This window comes from Mus pahari, chromosome 17, assembly GCF_900095145.1.
Source record: "Mus pahari chromosome 17, PAHARI_EIJ_v1.1, whole genome shotgun sequence".
Taxonomy (NCBI): Eukaryota; Metazoa; Chordata; class Mammalia; order Rodentia; family Muridae; genus Mus; species Mus pahari.
Genome location: NC_034606.1, coordinates 51,233,567 through 51,245,869, shown reverse-complemented (window position 1 = coordinate 51,245,869; position 12,303 = coordinate 51,233,567). Strand labels below are relative to the sequence as shown.

The 12,303-nt window shown below is 49.7% G+C and overlaps 1 protein-coding gene across 1 annotated transcript in view; it reads right to left on the bottom strand.

Moving 5' to 3' along the window:
• Tbc1d22a (TBC1 domain family member 22A) overlaps positions 1-12,303 on the bottom strand; it is a 286,103-nt gene that overhangs the window by 255,671 nt on the left and 18,129 nt on the right. The window contains exons 2-4 of the mRNA XM_021216494.1: positions 10,616-10,672; positions 9,568-9,905; positions 6,289-6,465 (exon numbers count right to left, since the gene is read on the bottom strand). Coding sequence (XP_021072153.1) covers positions 6,289-6,465; positions 9,568-9,905; positions 10,616-10,672 — 572 coding nt within the window. The remainder of the gene's footprint in view (positions 1-6,288; positions 6,466-9,567; positions 9,906-10,615; positions 10,673-12,303) is intronic.

Genomic DNA, 12,303 nt, shown 5'->3' with positions numbered 1-12,303 from the left:
GAGTCACAGTGTCTCACTCAGGATGCACTACAGAGTCACAGTGTCTCACCTCAGGATGCACTACTGAGTCACAGTGTCTCACCTCAGGATGTACTACCGAGGGACGGCAAGTAAAACTGCATGGCTGCCACAAAAGCAGATGTGCAGGAATATAAAAGGAAACCCAGAAACAAACCCACACGGACACCTGATTTTTCACCAGGATGCCAAAAATGTACACTGGAAAAAAAGACAGATAATGCTGGGGAAACCAAGTATTCCCATGTTTTAAAAAAAAAAAAAAAAAAAAAAGAAACCAGAAATCAATCCCCGGTGGAATGAAGACCTTAATGTAGACCTGATATACGGAAGAGGAAGACATGGGGAAGCAGACAGAGGGGGTGATCAGGGACTTTCAGAACAGAACTCATAACAGCTCAGCGAGTAGGGCATGACTAGTCAGCATGCTGGAAATTGTAAAGCTTACACACCAGAGGCAATAAATGAGTGAAGTCTTTGCCAGCTGCACATGTGGCAGAGAAATATCTATAATGTATAGAAACCTCAACAGATGAGATACCAAAATGCCAAGCAACGGACTCAACAAATGGACTAACAAAACAGCCTTTAAAAAGATTACATTCTGGCATTGAAAACCAGAGTCCGAAAGCCTTGGCAATCAGGGAAACACAAACTAAACAACAGTGACATTCTTTCTCTCCCTGGTCAGAAGGGCTGTCATGAAGACAGCCAGAGTATTGGTGGCCACAAATGCTGGTGACAATGTAGGGAAAAGGGACTCCACACAGGTGCCACCGGAGTATAAACAAGTTCAGTGGCTATGGCTATCAGTATGGAGATTCCTCAGAACTGAAGCTGGAACCACACTGAGACCCACTAATCACACTCTAGTGTGAATACCTACAGGACTCACACCTCAGAGACTGCACATCTATATTTACTATGGCAGTGCCAATGGCAGTCAAACTATGAAATCACAACAGGAATCCATCTACAAGAGAGTGGACCAGACAATGGGAACACACACACATGTACACATACACACATTCACACACACACACACACACACACACACACACGGTCACACATACATGGAGAGAGTGGGGTGATGTCACTTGCAGTAAAACAGGTACAGCTGAGAGTTGTGTTAAGTAAGACAAGTCAACTCAGAGGAAAAAAATATTGCACATCTGCTCTCATTGTGAATCCTAGGATTAGCACAGATACTTACAGTCATCCTTACACACATGGCGTGTGACAATAGAAGTGGCAGTGTTTGAAAAAGGAATGGAATGGGAGGGAAGGAAAGCAGTGGTACTTCTGTAACAACATCTTTATGAAACCATCACTGCACCACAAATCTATGTCAATGAAATACATTAAACAATTCAAGTCTGCCTTTCTGATTGAAGGATACAGACCCAAGATAATGATCGCCACCTTGTGGCCATGCATGAGAGGACAAGTGACTTGGAGGCAAGATCCTTGGCATGACTGAGCTAGATTCAGCAACTGCAGACACCCTCCAGAGAAAAACCCAGCCCGTGTATGTAAAGCCTCTGGGCCTGGTTTTGTTACCTTCAGAAAACCCTCTCCTCTGGCACCCCTAGCCCAGAGCATCCTATGTCAACTGCTCAGACAGAAACACTGGTAACCATTAAAAACTGGGCAGGAGAAACCTCACATGCAGTGACTTCACTGCAACCTCCTGAGACTGTTCTATGCGCGTGCCTGTAAAGGTCCCTATAATATAAGGCCATGTGCCTCACAGCCACAGCCTGCAGGAGGCTCAGTCTGTAGACTGGACAGATGGACACAAGCTCTAACATTGTTAGAGGCAGACAAATGACAGGCACGTATGCAACACTGCAGAGAGTAAGGAGCCAGGAACTCCTGCCGTTCTTCAGCACTCCTCCACCCTGACCTCAAGTAGAGGAGAGTTTCGCACTAATGCGCTGATCCTGTAGTCTCTTAATTGCACAATTATTTAGCATCCTAATCTTCAAAAGAAACACTGAGGAAAAAAGGGCAAACGTGCCAGAGCAACTTTAAGGCTGCCTGCCTGTTTAACACTATCCAGTAGCCTATGAACACTGTTAAAATTTTCTCTGAAGATTACACACCAAAGCTCACCATCCCCAGAAACAAATTCCCTAAAAGAGCCTTGAACAATATCCTACTGCACTGAAGATACACCCAGCTGTAGTTAATAATGAGACAACTACCTTGTGCAAGGCCCTATTTGTTATCAATGAGCAGATGGCCCTGAGCGCCTTCGCCTTCAACTTGGAGGGCCACTTTGCAGATCTGTGACAATAGAGACCATCCCAGCATGGGCGTTGGCTGTGTCCTTAACTCTCTTTGTGACCAATTCACAGAGGAGAGCGGGAACTCCGACCTTCCATAGAGTTCTTGTGAGGGTAGGAGGTAATTTACCTGTCAGACATGGGAGACATAGGGATCCCGACCAGCATAAGCTTCCTTCCCAGCTTTACTCCATAGGCTTCGGAGCCTCCTGGCCATCTGCTCATGGCCATGCTCCCAGGGAACATGGCTCCATTCTTCATTCATGCCTTCCTCCCCCTCTGTCCAGGCACATTTTCCATCTTCAAACCCAAAGTGGAAGACCTGGGTACCCGAGACTATAGCTCTGTGCCTGGCTCAGTCCCCAGAGCAAAGGGGACATCGTCTGTTCTGCTGGCTGACAGCTCTCTAGTGCTGAGCTTTGCAGAGCCTGCCCACAGGGGCCCCACTGCTGTGTGGCAGTCACTCAGCAGCTCTCAGGAAACATCACATTTTGCATATTCCGAATGGTACTCCTCATCAGCAGACACACGTGATGAACATGAATGCCTCCAAGTGTCATTTTCCCAGGCTTCAAAGCAGGCAGGCTTTGTGTGAGTAAATATTGAGTTGATGCTGAGAGGGGAGTGAGCTGTTAAGTTCTATTTGCCACTTTCATCCCTGGGCTCATAACAGAGCATAAGCTACACAAAGAGCGGCGGATGCTGGCACAGGCCTTCAGCAGGTAGAGCCATTTCTGCTGGTCCTTCTCACATCAGCGATTTGCTTCTCCAGCTTCGGCAAATATTTACCACTTTGGTTTTTATGTAATGGGAGGATAATGTATTCCACTGTCCTCAGAGCTACCTTAAAGGCCTTAGGAAAACAGGCAATTTACAGGCTATGTTTCTCTTGCCACTAAATACAAATCCAGTAATTGTTTATCTTTGAAAGCAAATGGTTTTAACTTTTTGGCTTTAAACATTCAAACAGAATTCTTAAAGAAAAAACTAAAACCACAGTCAGAGCAACCTGACAAAGGCCTGACTTTACATCTGACCTTTCACCCACACATGCTCACACTGCCCCCAAGCCCTGGAGGCTTTACTGCTAGTACAGTTTGACTTCTAATGCTGCCTAGTGGCAAGACCCACAAGAAGATTCTAGCCTCTGCCCAGAGCTGAACCAGATCTGGACTGCCATCAGGTAAACCTGTCCTTATCAACTATCTCCTGGCCACCTGGCCACATGCCTATGGCATAAACCAATGGACATAGCCAGGAAAGTGTCTGGAAACAACTCTGATGCATCCACAGACCACCAAGGGGTCATACTGTGATAATCGGTATCCCTGGATGTTTGCTACAGCCAGTACTCCGGAGGTCTGTGCACTGTCTCAGCCCAGCTCCAGGCAGGTACACCTTACAGGCGAGCATGGACACTGGACAACCAGGATCACAAGTTACCAAGCCTGCTCAAGGTCTCCACCTAGATGGCCAACTCACAAGCATGGTGGAATCCGCCTCCTCTCTACACAATTCAGTGAGATCCACTGAAGACCCTGAGCAGATAACTGACAGCCCCAGCCCCTGTTCAGCAAAACACAGGGCATGGAGCGCTAGAAAGGCAGAAATAGGATTTCAACTTCAACTGGGAGATTCTGCCCCTTTTGTATGGAAAAACCCTAATTTCCTACCTTGGTGAAGGGAACTAACTAACTTCTACCCATCTAGTTCTATGCCAAGCCTAACAAAGCCACCCTGTGTGTAGTCTCCTCCCCACCCTAGGTGAGAACTGCTCCACGGACACCATCACCAACGTAGCTGCCTTCAGGAGCTCCTGCCTTATCTGCACAAGGTCCTGGGCTGAAGTCACCGAGAATCAGCGCAAGCCTCCATCCTTATCAGTACAGGGCTTGTGAAATAAAAACTGTGGGGCACCCACAGAGTGCCATGTGGCTCTCTATGCACTTCTGTGTAAATACATATAAATTCAAAAGGTGAGGTGTGGACCAGTGTGTCTACCTGGGTGGATGAAGAAAAGGTACTGCATGAACACACAGACTCCAAGGTGCCGCTCTACAGACTGCTGCTTAGGAAAGGATGAGAACACACACAGCACCACGATGCTCCTGCCAAGCGAGACTCACTCCCCTGGACCTAATCACAAGGGAGCCTCAGACTCACATAGAGGGACCCTGACAAATGACTGCCTGCACGCCTTCAATGTGTCAGGATCATAGAGATATCAGAGCAGAGAGGACTGTGGGGAGGGTCCATTGAGCTCTGGATCGTGGACAAGGAAACAGGAGATATAATGAACACTCTGGGGTACAGCTAGAAAATGTGAACGGACACAGTGCATCCTCACAAGGCAAACAGCACTGTGGCAAGGCTACAGTCCTTTACACTGAAGGAGCTGACTCCTGTGCTCTTAGGGAGGAAGTGGAAGGGCGTCTCCGATGTACTCTCAAACGGTTCTGGAGACACACACAAGCACAGATGAGAATGGTGAATGGGTAGATGTGTAGAAGCTGCTTGCTCAATCCTGGAGACTTTTCCTAAGTATAAAGTTATGTAAATGAGGTAACGTGGCACAGGCCACCTCTGACGGGAGGAGGCTCCTGAAACAGGAGCGCAGAAGCCCGCTCTCACTCTTCATCCTCTTGTGCTTCATAATGTTCTAAGACAGGCATGTGCTACCAAGTTTTTAAAAACATAGTTAAAAGCCAGGCGTGGTGGCACATGCCTTTAATCGCAGCGCTCAGAAGAGGCAAGCAGATCTCTGTGAGTTCAAGGTCAGCCTAATTTACATATCGAGTTCTAGCACAGCCAGGGCTATATAGGGAGACCCTGACTCAAAAAGAAGAAAAGAAAAAGTATTACACTAAAAGAAAACTTCCACTGCACAGACTTTAAGACCTAAGGCGCCCTGCTCCAGCCTTGAACAGAAAACTTGGCCATCCTCCTAAAGCTCCCCAGAAGCACAGGCCAGCTTCCTGCGGCCTGTCCACAGGCCCCGCTCGCCACCTCCTGACCATGAGGGGCACTGCACCTTGTAGTCCTCGCCTGCAACGTGCTGCTCTGGCACTGCCTGCCTCTCTCTCTCTCTCTCTCTCTCTCTCTCTCTCTCTCTCTCTCTCTCTCTCTCTCTCTCTCTTTCAAACACTGTTTCTCTGCTGTGAGGGATCCCATGGCCAGGACTTCTCGTGGCCCTCAGAAAAGTCAAGTCCCTAATAAGCACCTCTCCTTGAGCTCCTTCAGCAAGCACAGGCTATGAAAACGAAAGAACCCGTCATCAGACAGCGATCCCACCACAGGATCCTGAAAGCAACTGTCTTGGAAACTGGCCAGTGACCACACAGGCACTGCAGGTGACCGTGCAACTGACAACAATTTAGCCCACGATCATCCTCTCTCCCCACTGGCCCCCTGGGCCTTACCTGTCATACTCATGCCATCCCTAGTCCCATGTCTGCAAAGTACGAGTCAGTAGTTGAGGATGGTAGTCACCCCACCTCATCCCCCAGATGTCACAGTCAACCCACAGCCTATGAAGAACAAGGACAGCCACCTGCCAGGCCTCTAGGGGCTCCCCCTGAGGACCACATACTGTAGCATTAAGAAAAAAGGATTAGCCGGGCGTGGCGGCGCACACCTTTAATCACAGCACTTGGGAGGCAGAGGCAGGTAGATTTCTGAGTTCGAGGCCAGCCTGGTCTACAGAGTGAGTTCCAGGACAGCCAGGGTTACACAGAGAAACCCTGTCTCGAAAAAAACAAACAAACAAACAAATAAATAAATAAGAAAAAAGGATTAAACGTACCAGGAAATTGTATACTGACTGTGTTGGGAATATGTTAGCACACATGTCTAAAGGAATTAAACAGTCCAACTACCAGCATCTTAGGGACTCAATATCATGAAAATGCAAGGCAACGTGTGTGTAACCAGTTATGACACCTTTGGTCTTGTAAGAAACCACAACCCACTCTCAGGGACTCACCAAGGTCTGTGTTGGGGCCAGCAAGCAGCTGTTTGAACTTGTCCAGCCGAGAGGTCTCTCTCTTACTCAGGGCTGAGCCAGCAAGGGCATGTGAGTCAGATGTCCCACTCAGTGTCACTGTGGCCGAGTGGGGAAGAGACTGGGACCGTTGCAGAGGGACTGTATCACCGGTGTTCTCTAGAAAGGGCAGAAGAGCAGAGGGCAAGGTTAGCAGAAGCCCTTGGCCTCCTGAGCACACCTGCTCCTTTACCCAGGTGCCCAGGTGCTCGCCATATTACCATGGGCCACTAGCTCACTAACAAAGAACTGTTCACCAGACAAACAGATACACCTGCACACGATCATATCCTGACAGCCAGCAAAGTTCGAAGCACTCCTATGTGGCCTTCAGATATCCACAGGCCTGGAAGGTAGGTTTAATGGGCCACCCAGGTGTACTCAGCAGGCAAGCCACTGTCCATCAGGAAAGGAAAGGATGATGCCACAAAGGCACTGAGGACAGCAGGTAAGTGACCAGGAGGCTCAGGAGGACCAGAGCACATCTCATTCAGTGCCCACCACCACTACCACCCACCCACCTACCCCAAGTCCTAGCATACAGGGACAAAGAAAGCTAGGCAGTCAAGGAGCCTTCACAGACAAGTCAGGCACCCCTCCCTCTCTCTTCCTTAGCTGCTGCCCCCAAAACCCTGCAGGTTCAAGGAGTCCTGAGGAGAGAGGGGAGATGGCACAGTCCATTCTGGGATCTGGCTAGGAACAGCCCTGAGATGAGCCAGGTCACTCAACTAAAGAGCCACAGGAACCAAGGGCATGAGGCTCTCTGGTCCCTGACTGCTCGGTCTAACTCCACCCAGCAGCCTTGACTCTCAGAAGGCACCCCAGTTTGCAGTTAAGAGGGAGCTTCAGGAAAGATCCAAATTCAACATGCTGGTGTCTACCTTGGGCCCTATAGACAAGCACCCAGAGTACATCCTCCCACACATCAGCCCTGGGGTTCAGGAGCAGAACAGCATGGGGAATCTGTGCATGTGTGTGCTGCACATATGTACATTCGCATGTACAATCAAGTTCAACAGCAGGTGTCTTCCTCAGTCCCTCTCGACTCTATTTTTGAGGCAGGTTCTTTCACTGGGCATGAAGCTCACTTGAGTTAGCTTGACTGACTGGCCAGCAAGCGCCAGAGATCCTGTTATCTATACATTCTAGCATCCTGGGCTGTGGTGGCTGGAATAGGAATGGTCCCACCGCTCAGATATTTGAATGCTTGGTCATTAGGGGGTGGAGCTACTTGACAGGGATTAGGAGGTGGGCCCTTGCTGGAGTAGGCGTGGCCTTGGAGGAAGTGTGTCACAGGGGAAGGGCTTTGGGATGTCAAATGCTCAAGGCATGTGTGTCTCTCTCTTCCTGTTGCCTATAGATCTGGATATAGAATTCTCAGCTACTTCTCCAGCACCCCATGCCTGCATGCCACTGTGCTTCCCACCGTGATGATAATGGATTAGACCTCTGAATATAAGCAAGCCTCAGTTAAATGCTTTCTCTTATACATGTTGCTGTGGTCACTGACGTCTCTTCACAGCAACAGAACACTGACTAGGACAGAGGCAAGAAGAAAACATGCCATGGAGGCAGAGTCATACACAGCTGTCTGGGAGGCACATGAGAGAGTGATGAGAATCTGAGGTAAGGATCCAGTGTCCCTCACATTTCTTCCTACTATGAGGAAACAACCACAGCCAGCAGGCCCCATCTTGAGGGTCTCTTGCAAGCAGTCGCAGCTGTTCTGGTGAAGAAGTGAGCTGTTATGTTCAGGGCTAAGCCCTGGAAAGACACATTCCTGCAGCTCCCAGGACCAATCTAACTAATCCTGTAGGAATCTCACTAACTCCAGTGCAGGACTCCCTGGCATGACAAATGAGGGTGTGGCGATATCCAGTCTCTGTCAGGGCACTGCAGACATCTGAGCACCATCCCTGTTATGCATACCATGTCCAGATACACACTATCCAACATATGACCCATGTGAGCATGACCTCTGGATGAGAACTCCTGGTCTCTGCGGGAGCCAGCACTAACAGGAGGAACTCTAGAGCCACAGACAACCCCACCCCAACCCCAAGCCACCTCTCCTGAGCAACTAGGGGTCTTCTTGGTACTACATCTGTAAAGGAAGAACAACACAACTCCCTCCTCCAAGCCTGAGGAGTTTGAAGAATTTACCATCCAAGGGGCTGGCTGTGGTACTAGCCATACCATGAGCAACAACATGCTATTATTAAGTGCTCAAGAAGAAAAAAAATCTCTCCCAGATAGAAAATACAGGATGCTCAGCCCAAGGTTTGCAGGACACAGCAACAAGCTCAAAGACCCTCCCCAGGAACAGGACGTCCTGAGAAGTGTTCACTTGTACTAAGAGGCTGCCACAATGTGACACCACCAAGCTCCATCATCTCCTAGAGATTACTCTACTTCTAGTCAGGACCCCCAAGTCAGACACCCTGTGATCCACCACTCTCAACTCCTCTATCTGGTGTGCTGAGGGCCAACACAGCAATAGCAATGCCCTCGGTCCAGCCAGCTGTGGGCGTGTGAGAAGTTGTGTCCACCACAGCATGAGCACAGGAGTGAGCAGAAGAAGCCAAAGTTCCTGCCAATCCTTGGATGCCGCCACTAGAGGGCACCCTGCCTAAACTAAGCAGACAGGAGGGGGACGGGAGCAATCCCCACCAGTCTCAGAGAAAGCCACCTCCCCTGTAAACTCAGACTTCCAAATGTGCTACAAATCAAACAAAACCAGCTTCTCACCTGAAGACATGGTAATGTTTTAGTACATCAACTCCCAGAAGGCAGTTCTGAAAATGAGGCTAGGTAAAAAGCCCCCTTCTGAATGTAGCAGGGTGGCCTTAGACTACTATGGATCTGTAAATGGGAGCACGCTTACCCAGGGGAGGCATATGTGGTGACCCCTGGCTCCTTACCCAGTAGGCACTCCTGGCTCCTTTCTGAAGAAGCCTGGGATCTCCAATTTCCTGTGCTCCCCAGTAGCCCTCTTCTTGGGACACAAGCCTGGTCATTTCATTTGTAGGAAAGATGGCCTCAACTCCTCAACTCCACAAATAAAGAAAAGACCATCTGGAACCCACGGACCTGGGAGGGCCACATTCGCATAAAAGATGACCGTATAGGCTCTCATGGCCCAGAGTCCTGGTGCAAACAGGCACACAGCCCTCTTTATTCCAGTCCAATCCTTCCTTGGCTCTACTGTCCCTTCATCCCTACCTGAAGGACAAGGAGTGTGGCTCTCGCTGACAGACTTCACCAGGCGAAGGTCACCACTGGGAGCTACAGGAGGCTCTGCTATGGGCTGAGGCTCTGGCTCTGGCTCTGGCTTCTTCTGTGAGGGCTGGCTCTGCCTCTGGCTGTGATTGCGCAGGACACGATGTGCTGTCTCCATGACCACCTCGGAGTTCAGGCTCTCTGTCGCCATGGCCAAGAGCTCATCATCATCTTCACCCGCATCCCAAGCATCACTGGTATTGCTCTCAAACTCCTGAAAGGTGCTGACCCGCTTAGCCTTCACCGGGGTGGTGGGCACCTTGGGCGTGGACTTGAGCAAGCTACAAAGCAAAGGTGTCTTTACTGCACACTCAGCCAAAAAAGAATCCCGAGGGAGAGGGTACTTCATCTAGATGAGGGTGCCAAGAAAAGCACAAAGTGTGGGCATCAAAATAGGACTTGGCACTGCACAGGCTATGCGATAGGGAGGGAGGCATCCAGATAAGCAGCACAGAACTACACAACAATGGTGCCAAGGCTAGAAAGTAAATTCTCAGGCTCCCACCATCTCCGACAAGCCCCTAAAGCAGCAGCTGAGGGGTACAGAGCATGAGGACCATACAGAGAATAGGCCTTGGCATATACACTCGGAGATGGGACAGTTCAAAGCACGTCCCTCCAAGCTTGACAACACATGCCATAGGCCCCAGTAGAAGTCTAGAAATATGACAGACAAGCGCAGCCCTGCAGGGCCGCACCAGCACTGGGCTAGGCCCAATACTCAGAAGAGCCAACACCGGGACAGAGAGAGTGCAGGACCGAGGAAGGGTTCAGGTGTGGTGTAAGGACAATCTGGAGCCACACTGTCCTCAAGCAAGGAGTGCCAGCTCTCTGCAGCCCCACATCCCACTGCCCAGCTGCAGGGGAACTACGCACGGACAATAATGTCCAACAAAGCAAGTGGCTAAGCCATTTGCTGACTGGGAGAACATTTCCCCTCCCTCTGAACCTCCAATGAGCTGGCAGAAGCAGGTCACCAACTGCCACTTACGTGCCATGTAACAGCGGATCAAACGGTGGGTGCTGGGCTCCATACACATGCTGGATGCTAGAACAGGAAACAAAACATTAGGGTTTTTGGGATTTGTTTTGTTTTGTTTTGTTTTGTTTTGTTTTTTAGCTCTGCTGAAAGCCCAACGGTGAATCAAGAAAAGTGCCGGCGCCTCAGCCACACACCAGGAAGAACCACGTTCCATCAGCACCTACGTGTCTAGCCACTGGGGCTAAGGGTCAGTCCAATGAAGAACAGCGCCCACGGGCCCACACACCCCACAATAGTCTGGACCTTCAGGGAGCCCCAGGAGTCCTCTCAGACCACTGGGAACACCACGGTTCCTGAGCCACTGCTCACAAAAGTGTTTCATAAGCAGGACACAACCTCACAAGGTAACTTCACTGGGAATTTCCACCAGATGCTCCTCTGATTATCTAGACATAAAGAATTTTGTAAAATTTTAATCAATTTAAAAATATACGAAGGTTCGACTCTCCCACCAAAACCAGACAGGCTCAGCCAGCACCCTTGGACCTCGCGTCCTCTGGGTCAGGCACGTCCCAGCCAGCACCCTTGGACCTCACGTCCTCTGGGTCAGGCACGTCCCAGAAAAGAGGTGAGGTGAGGCCTGGATATCTGTCACCTCGGCATGAGACGTCTTAAGAATGAAGCCACCTCTGAAGGCTGGCAGCAGGAGATAGAGAGACCCTGAGATGGGTCCAGGCGGATCAGGCACAGGAGACAGAGGAATCCCTACTCATCAGAGCCACTGGTGTCAGACATCCTAACTGACATCCCACTCTGTGGTTCTGACACAAGGCCCTGACGGAGGGAGAAGTGTGCAGAGAGACATTAAGAGCAGAGCACTGTAGATAAGCGCATGCATGCTTTTTATTTTGTAAATGAAGTCCTGGGACAACGGAGGGCTCAGCAGGTAAAGATGCTGTCTGCCAAGCCTGACTACCTGAGTCCAATCCCTGGGTTCAATCATCTACTGGGAAAAGGAGAAAACTGACCCCCAAAGTTGTTTCCTGATCTCCATCCAAGCGCTGTGTTTGACATGTGTATGTGCGCGCACACACATACACACAAATATGTGTAGTGTTTTTAAGTGAGTTAAAAGATGTTTTTATGTTAATAGATCCCTCTCCCTAGATCCTCTCAGATCCTCCCCACCTCCCTCGAAAGAAGGAAGGAAGGGAGGGAGGGAAGGAGGGAGGGAGGGAGGGAAAGAAAAATCAAGACAAAACAGAAAGATTTAAAAAAAAAAAAAGTGCACAAAACAACCAGAGTACATTTTGTGGGGGCCAGGTACTCTGCAGTGTGGTTGATATACCCAGTCAGACTCCACTGGAGAAAACAGATTGTCCCTTTCTAATAGTCTCTTGACTGAGGGTGGGACTTTGTGTGTCCACTTCCCCTTTCCAGTGCTGGGATCTGATCTAGTCTAAGCGTGTACAGACAGGTCTTGTGCCTGCTGTCAGCCTCTGTGAACTAATGTGCGGATCATCCTGTTGGGTTTCCTTGGGTCATCCATCACCTCTGGCTCTGGGAATCTCTCTGCACAGATTCCCTAAGCCTTGAAGGAAGGGGTCTGATAAAGATTTCCCATTTAGAGCTAGCTGCTCAAAGTACGCAGGCTCGTGCTCTCTCTCTCTCTCTCTCTCTCTCTCTCTCTCTCTCTC